The 8,963-nt window shown below is 39.4% G+C and overlaps 2 protein-coding genes across 2 annotated transcripts; both read right to left on the bottom strand.

Moving 5' to 3' along the window:
- Window positions 1–2,772: 2,772 nt before the first annotated feature.
- Window positions 2,773–3,705, bottom strand: LOC117796594 (olfactory receptor 8S1-like). Its single transcript, XM_034644782.1, has one exon. It carries the CDS (start codon window positions 3,703–3,705, stop codon window positions 2,773–2,775), a length of 933 nt encoding a protein of 310 aa, XP_034500673.1.
- Window positions 3,706–5,876: 2,171 nt separating this feature from the next.
- Window positions 5,877–6,809, bottom strand: LOC100480394 (olfactory receptor 8S1). Its single transcript, XM_002930846.2, has one exon. The coding sequence runs from the start codon at window positions 6,807–6,809 to the stop codon at window positions 5,877–5,879; it is 933 nt and encodes a 310-aa protein (XP_002930892.1).
- Between the last annotated feature and the right edge of the window lie 2,154 nt (window positions 6,810–8,963).

Genomic DNA, 8,963 nt, shown 5'->3' with positions numbered 1-8,963 from the left:
AACAATAAATAATAAATAAATAAATAACAAATATTTTGTAGAATTCTACCAAAAAACAACAACAACAACAACAAAAAACCAGGAGTAGAATATCCAGTCCTTTATATTCCTCCATCATACATACAAATTAANACATACAAATGACCTTTATGACTTTCATCCTGAGACACTGTCCTAGTCTTCATGCTGCAAATATCTCCTTCATGGCCTGCTGTGCTCATGTCTCTTTTTCTGTTTCTCAAAGTCTTTATGTCTGGATTACAACAATGCTCTATTTGCTTGAACACTGAGTATTTACCAATGACTTCCAGCTTTGGCCTTATAGTCTATAGTCTGACCTCGGGTCATCCATAGTACTTATTAGGGTGGCCCAGCCAGTTCCTTATCCTGACCGTTCCCAGTAAGTCCAGAGCTAAGCCAAGGGAAAGTTCTGATTCCTGACTTGTTAACTCCTTAGCCACAAACCCAGCCTCAAAATCCTTCCCACACCCCAAATGCACATTACCTGTATATCCTGTTCAATAAGCCAATCTGCTTTCCAATTTGGCTGCAGGACTTTTATTTAGACTCATTTAGTGAGAAGGAAGATGACCTGTAGAAAGTGGCTTCTATGTCTGGTGCCAGGATAAAATTTATAAAATCTTATTGATGATGAAACACTTTACTGAATTATACACTAATAAATTGATATTGTGACAGGAAAGTTCTTTCTTTCAGAGTCTCACGTACTCTTAGTTTTTCTTTTTTCTAACATTATGTCTCAGTTACACAAAGCATTATTCAGGTTTAATGAGTTCACAGAGCAGTCATGTTCAGGCAGCTGGTTGGTTTGATTCCTTGCCCTTGGCAGGCCAGGTCATGGTGAGGGCAACAGCTTTTATAGTCTATGGTCTTAACCTGAAGTTACACTTAGTAATAAAAACGTTATTTCAAGATTGATTTTTATAAGGATGAGTGGGATCTCTTAGGTCTGGCCTTTGGAACATCTGGGTGATGCGATGACCCTTAATCATTAATTCCAAACTCTTCTGCGTCTAGTGGGAGTTGAAAGTAGAAAGAGTGGCCAAAAGTGTATTTGCCTGGCTTCCCAAGCAGGAAAAGAGTAGTTTTCAAATGATACTCTAAGGGCTATGTCTTTCCTTTGGGACTTCTCAGGCAAAATCAAGTCTGGTCAAATTTGGTGTGTAAAAGTGATTTATTAATNTATTTCAAGATTGATTTTTATAAGGATGAGTGGGATCTCTTAGGTCTGGCCTTTGGAACATCTGGGTGATGCGATGACCCTTAATCATTAATTCCAAACTCTTCTGCGTCTAGTGGGAGTTGAAAGTAGAAAGAGTGGCCAAAAGTGTATTTGCCTGGCTTCCCAAGCAGGAAAAGAGTAGTTTTCAAATGATACTCTAAGGGCTATGTCTTTCCTTTGGGACTTCTCAGGCAAAATCAAGTCTGGTCAAATTTGGTGTGTAAAAGTGATTTATTAATCAAAAAAATAAAAAGACTAAAAAACTTAACAAGCACAGTTCTTTGCCTAAACTGTCTATCCAAATCCATTTGCTTTATGTATGTACTTAGAGTCCTATACTGTGCCCTGTGACACTTTGAATACTGCCATTTGGAAGTATTTGTGTAAAAGTTTATTATAGTCTTAAATACAAGTAGACTGTATTATAGTCTTAAGTACAAGTAGTCTTAAGTACAAATAGACGGTTAAACAAATCAAAATTTCCATTGATTTATTTACAATAAACTATTAGGCTTTCAGTCAAACTAGACTGTTCTGGCATCGTATTTTCCCCCACTGTTACTTATCAAGTAAATAAGCAAAGGAAACACAATTCAAGGGTGTTTGGAATAATCAAAGAACACTTTTTAAAAAGAATGTTTGCTTTCTTTGTTAATCTGTATGTATTTTAAAGTATTTTGTTTTGGGGCGCCTGGGTGGCTCAGCCATTAAGCATCTGCCTTTGGCTCAGGTCATGATCCTAGGGATCTGGGATCGAGCCCCGCATCGGGCTCCCTGCTCAGCGGGTAGCCTTCTTATCACTCTCACTCTCCCCCTGCTTGTGTTCCCTCTCTCACTGTCTCTGTCAAATAAATAAAATCTTTAAAAAAAGTATTTTGTTTTTAGTTATTGTTATGATTATAACATTTATTCACACATATATTCAAGAAATTATACATATATGAATGAGCATATTTAAGGGTTCCATAGAAAGATTATAGCAAGAAACAACAGGACTTGGGAAGGTTTGAGTCTGTCCTCTGGCCCAATACATGAACTCACTTTCTTCAGCATCTTCAGTTCCTTTTGCCTCTATCCAAGGACCACTCAGTTGAAGTTCATTATTCTCCTGCCACATAGCTGAAGTCTATTAGTATTTTTACTCAACTACCCAGAACCTTCACTTAAGAGTAAAGTATGGCTTTCGCTGCCTTTCCCTAAACTCAATTACTAATCATAATTGAGGACACACGTATTTTACTAATAAGAAGATCAAAGTAAGTATTTGGGGAGTACTGAGAATAATGAATCAACACTTTCATGACCACATTTTCTGAATTGAGATAGTTATTTAACCCACTGTTTCCCTCTATTTATACTAAAGTAACAACCTTCTAATACCTCTATGTTCATTTCTTATGCACTGCTTACTTATCTCATAACATCTGACATAATATAGACCTAGAAAGTTTTTATTAAAGTCACCTCACACAATGTGTGGATAGTATCATATTATCCTGATTTTCTATTATCCTCTAGCTTCTCTTTTTTCACCTGGAATGTGGCAAATATGTTCCCAGTGTCCTCATAGCTGCCTTTACCTCCTTGTTCTTGAGGCTGTAGATGAGAGGATTCAGCATGGGGGTGATCACGCTATACTGCACAGAGAAAATCAACTCTAGGGGGGATCCTGAGGTTGGCATGAGATAGCGGAGTAACCCTGAGCCATAAAAGAAGATCACTGCTGTAAGGTGAGAGGAGCAGGTGGAGAAGGCCTTGCTTCTGCCTGAGGTGGAGCTGATACTCAGGATGGTAGAGACAATGCAGGCATAGGATGAGATGATTGGGAGGAAGGTCCCAAACCCATGAAGAAGGGTGGAGCAGAACAGTGCTATGAGGTTGGTGTAGATATCAGAGCAAGACAGAGGAAAGAGAGAGGGCACCTCACAGCTGTAGTGGCTGATGATATGGCTCTCACAGAAGTCCAAGTTGGTAGCTAGGATGATGTTGATAAGTGCATTCAAAAAACCCAAGCCCCATGAGCCCAATACAAGTTGCACACAGAGCTGTTTCCTCATCATCTGTCTATAGAGCAGAGGGTGGCAGACGGCAGCATAGCGGTCATAGGCCATCACCGAGAGCAGAAAGCCCTCAGTCCCTGCAGTGATAAACACAAAGAAGCCTTGAGCCAGGCAGCTCCCTACTGAGATGGTTTTTATTTCCGATAGGAGGTCTCTCAGCATCCTGGGCACAGTAACTGAAGATAAACAAAGGTCCAGGAAAGAGAGGTGACTGAGGAAGAAGTACATGGGTGTGTGGAGGTGAGAGTCAGCCCTGATCACCAGCAGCAGCATCAGGTTCCCCAAGATAGTCAAGAGGTAAATGTTCAGGAACAGCACAAAGAGCAGAGTCTTGACCTGCGGGTTGGTAGACAGCCCGAGGAGGAGAAATTCAGTGATGGTGCTGTGGTTCCCCAAGGCCATTTATGAAGGCTGTTTCCTAAAAATTACATGAAAAATCATGGCAGTGAAGTTTCTTCTATCCTCCAATCAGATTTCACATGGCACTGATTCTCTTTTATTATCACTATTAATCAGCAAATAAATTTTTAGCTTTTACACAAGGCCACTAGTTTTATGTATGTAAAGACAGGCGATTAGAAACCATGGTGATGGTGCAATGGCAGTTCTAAAGATGAATTTTGANGGCTGCAGGACTTTTATTTAGACTCATTTAGTGAGAAGGAAGATGACCTGTAGAAAGTGGCTTCTATGTCTGGTGCCAGGATAAAATTTATAAAATCTTATTGATGATGAAACACTTTACTGAATTATACACTAATAAATTGATATTGTGACAGGAAAGTTCTTTCTTTCAGAGTCTCACGTACTCTTAGTTTTTCTTTTTTCTAACATTATGTCTCAGTTACACAAAGCATTATTCAGGTTTAATGAGTTCACAGAGCAGTCATGTTCAGGCAGCTGGTTGGTTTGATTCCTTGCCCTTGGCAGGCCAGGTCATGGTGAGGGCAACAGCTTTTATAGTCTATGGTCTTAACCTGAAGTTACACTTAGTAATAAAAACGTTATTTCAAGATTGATTTTTATAAGGATGAGTGGGATCTCTTAGGTCTGGCCTTTGGAACATCTGGGTGATGCGATGACCCTTAATCATTAATTCCAAACTCTTCTGCGTCTAGTGGGAGTTGAAAGTAGAAAGAGTGGCCAAAAGTGTATTTGCCTGGCTTCCCAAGCAGGAAAAGAGTAGTTTTCAAATGATACTCTAAGGGCTATGTCTTTCCTTTGGGACTTCTCAGGCAAAATCAAGTCTGGTCAAATTTGGTGTGTAAAAGTGATTTATTAATCAAAAAAATAAAAAGACTAAAAAACTTAACAAGCACAGTTCTTTGCCTAAACTGTCTATCCAAATCCATTTACTTTATGTATGTACTTAGAGTCCTATACTGTGCCCTGTGACACTTTGAATACTCCCATTTGGAAGTATTTGTGTAAAAGTTTATTATAGTCTTAAATACAAGTAGACTGTATTATAGTCTTAAGTACAAGTAGTCTTAAGTACAAATAGACGGTTAAACAAATCAAAATTTCCATTGATTTATTTACAATAAACTATTAGGCTTTCAGTCAAACTAGACTGTTCTGGCATCGTATTTTCCCCCACTGTTACTTATCAAGTAAATAAGCAAAGGAAACACAATTCAAGGGTGTTTGGAATAATCAAAGAACACTTTTTAAAAAGAATGTTTGCTTTCTTTGTTAATCTGTATGTATTTTAAAGTATTTTGTTTTGGGGCGCCTGGGTGGCTCAGCCATTAAGCATCTGCCTTTGGCTCAGGTCATGATCCTAGGGATCTGGGATCGAGCCCCGCATCGGGCTCCCTGCTCAGCGGGTAGCCTTCTTATCACTCTCACTCTCCCCCTGCTTGTGTTCCCTCTCTCACTGTCTCTGTCAAATAAATAAAATCTTTAAAAAAAGTATTTTGTTTTTAGTTATTGTTATGATTATAACATTTATTCACACATATATTCAAGAAATTATACATATATGAATGAGCATATTTAAGGGTTCCATAGAAAGATTATAGCAAGAAACAACAGGACTTGGGAAGGTTTGAGTCTGTCCTCTGGCCCAATACATGAACTCACTTTCTTCAGCATCTTCAGTTCCTTTTGCCTCTATCCAAGGACCACTCAGTTGAAGTTCATTATTCTCCTGCCACATAGCTGAAGTCTATTAGTATTTTTACTCAACTACCCAGAACCTTCACTTAAGAGTAAAGTATGGCTTTCGCTGCCTTTCCCTAAACTCAATTACTAATCATAATTGAGGACACACGTATTTTACTAATAAGAAGATCAAAGTAAGTATTTGGGGAGTACTGAGAATAATGAATCAACACTTTCATGACCACATTTTCTGAATTGAGATAGTTATTTAACCCACTGTTTCCCTCTATTTATACTAAAGTAACAACCTTCTAATACCTCTATGTTCATTTCTTATGCACTGCTTACTTATCTCATAACATCTGACATAATATAGACCTAGAAAGTTTTTATTAAAGTCACCTCACACAATGTGTGGATAGTATCATATTATCCTGATTTTCTATTATCCTCTAGCTTCTCTTTTTTCACCTGGAATGTGGCAAATATGTTCCCAGTGTCCTCATAGCTGCCTTTACCTCCTTGTTCTTGAGGCTGTAGATGAGAGGATTCAGCATGGGGGTGATCACGCTATACTGCACAGAGAAAATCAACTCTAGGGGGGATCCTGAGGTTGGCATGAGATAGCGGAGTAACCCTGAGCCATAAAAGAAGATCACTGCTGTAAGGTGAGAGGAGCAGGTGGAGAAGGCCTTGCTTCTGCCTGAGGTGGAGCTGATACTCAGGATGGTAGAGACAATGCAGGCATAGGATGAGATGATTGGGAGGAAGGTCCCAAACCCATGAAGAAGGGTGGAGCAGAACAGTGCTATGAGGTTGGTGTAGATATCAGAGCAAGACAGAGGAAAGAGAGAGGGCACCTCACAGCTGTAGTGGCTGATGATATGGCTCTCACAGAAGTCCAAGTTGGTAGCTAGGATGATGTTGATAAGTGCATTCAAAAAACCCAAGCCCCATGAGCCCAATACAAGTTGCACACAGAGCTGTTTCCTCATCATCTGTCTATAGAGCAGAGGGTGGCAGACGGCAGCATAGCGGTCATAGGCCATCACCGAGAGCAGAAAGCCCTCAGTCCCTGCAGTGATAAACACAAAGAAGCCTTGAGCCAGGCAGCTCCCTACTGAGATGGTTTTTATTTCCGATAGGAGGTCTCTCAGCATCCTGGGCACAGTAACTGAAGATAAACAAAGGTCCAGGAAAGAGAGGTGACTGAGGAAGAAGTACATGGGTGTGTGGAGGTGAGAGTCAGCCCTGATCACCAGCAGCAGCATCAGGTTCCCCAAGATAGTCAAGAGGTAAATGTTCAGGAACAGCACAAAGAGCAGAGTCTTGACCTGCGGGTTGGTAGACAGCCCGAGGAGGAGAAATTCAGTGATGGTGCTGTGGTTCCCCAAGGCCATTTATGAAGGCTGTTTCCTAAAAATTACATGAAAAATCATGGCAGTGAAGTTTCTTCTATCCTCCAATCAGATTTCACATGGCACTGATTCTCTTTTATTATCACTATTAATCAGCAAATAAATTTTTAGCTTTTACACAAGGCCACTAGTTTTATGTATGTAAAGACAGGCGATTAGAAACCATGGTGATGGTGCAATGGCAGTTCTAAAGATGAATTTTGAGATGGGTATTAAGGAGGGCACGTATTGCATGGTGCACTGGGTGTTGTACGCAAGTAATGAATCGTGGAACTTTACATCAAAAACTAGGGATGTACTGTATGGTGACTAACATAATATCATAAAAATATTATAAAAAAATAAAGATGAATTTTGGAAGATTCAGTAATGAGTTAATATTGATGTATTTGAACCAAGATTTTAAGAAAATGTAAGCTTCCTCTAAAGAGACATGTAAATTTAAAGAAAAGTGTGCTCAAAGGTCAAGAATTAGGAAATGGAGTAGTTCTTTATAGCTGTACCCTAGAGTATGAATGAAAATCATAGGTAGTCACAGGTAAGCATCAGCCCAGGTTCATCCCAGCTCCACGGCTAATTAATTGTGAGACCTTGTACAAGTGACTTAACTGTTCTGGACCTCAGTTTTCCTGTCTGTAAAGTGAAGTCATAACAGTACCAATCTTATGAAGTTTTTGCAAGGATAAATATGATACATATAAAGTATTTAGAAAAATATCTACACAGAAAGCTCATGTATTATTTTTATCAGTATCATTACCGTGGGCTACAACTGTAGGCAAAAGTCAGACAGTAAATCACTCTTAAAGGGTGATGATGCACTAGGAGGAATTAAGTTTTTGCTGCAACAATCACTGCACTTGTTTCCTAAAGGCCTAAAGGAGGTGTAAGAAAATCATGTAGAGATCACTAAGGTGGCGTAACATTGACATTTTGAAATCATTTTGGTATGGTTCCCTTCTGAACTTAAACTATTTTACAATCTCAAGGGCAATTTCACTCAGGAGGGGAGGGTACTGTGACTGTTTTTAAAAGAAAGAACAGCTGTAAATAAGACAGGAAGTATTAGGGACTCTAGGTGTATGTCTGGTACTTGCACTTACATTATTATTATCTGGAATAGATGCATATCTCAGTTGGGCAGAAAACTCTGGAAAAAGAAGGAAGCAAAGTATGTGAATGAAAATCAAGCTAGTGCCCAAAGAAACAGCTAGGAAAGGAGACTCTCTCCAGAATAACACACTCTGAACAATTCCCCTAGATAGGGTAGGACAGGGAGAGTGTAAGTGAAGAAGATTGGGAACTTATCCTCTCAGTTCTGTGACAGCTTGTGCTTGACAGGGCCCCTATGTTCGGTTTAAATCATCAGTTGCTGCTGATCCCTGCCTCAAAGAAAGTAGATCTCACCTTTCTTTGTCCAGTCTAGAAGGTCTGCTTATAAACATTCAGTCCTGTATATACCACAGTTGTGTACCCCTCTGATCTCAATCCTTAGACACTTTCTCAGTGTCTAAGTTCCAAGTCCCATTCTCATGCCCAGATATTGTTCCTGTCCTTAGACTCCACTTTTTTTCTAAGACTCTGTAACTAGTTTATAACATCAGAGACTGCAGTTAAACAATGTTACCCATAGTTTCCAACTATGGAAATTATGGCCTAGAGCCTGTCCTTTAGGCAACTTTCAGGATTCACCATGGTGCCCCAGCCTGATTTCTGGTTTTAGCTAATTGTGGCTGATAATGAAAGGTCTAGCCTAGACTTATTTACCCACAAGGGTGACTCCTGAGCCCTTACTTATCAATTCTTCATCCATGATCTCAGCTGCAAAGCCCTTCCTAGAACCCAAATCCTGACTACCTATACATTTTTTCTAGTAAGACAATCTGATGCCCAAGAAGACTAAAAGGAGTGTGATTTAAATCCAGTTTCTAAGAAGATGAATGAACCAGAAAAGGTAGTTTCTGCATCCCGAAACATGGTTAAGTTCATAAAATCCTATTGATAACTAAATGTATTACTAGATTCTGAACTAAAAATATCAAATAGCCAGAGGGCAATTGCTTCTTTCAAATGATCTCAAATGCCTTCATCCAGGTGCCTCTTCATTTGGATTTCCACACGTTCCTTTATAACATG

Source organism: Ailuropoda melanoleuca, chromosome 16, assembly GCF_002007445.2.
Source record: "Ailuropoda melanoleuca isolate Jingjing chromosome 16, ASM200744v2, whole genome shotgun sequence".
In the NCBI taxonomy this organism is placed as follows: domain Eukaryota; kingdom Metazoa; phylum Chordata; class Mammalia; order Carnivora; family Ursidae; genus Ailuropoda; species Ailuropoda melanoleuca.
This window is presented reverse-complemented; position numbering and strand designations above follow the sequence as displayed.

Bases quoted from the DNA above. Each gene is read 5' to 3' on its own strand.
- LOC117796594 (XM_034644782.1), bottom strand. From the start codon at position 3,705: ATGGCCTTGGGGAACCACAGCACCATCACTGAATTTCTCCTCCTCGGG.
- LOC100480394 (XM_002930846.2), bottom strand. From the start codon at position 6,809: ATGGCCTTGGGGAACCACAGCACCATCACTGAATTTCTCCTCCTCGGG.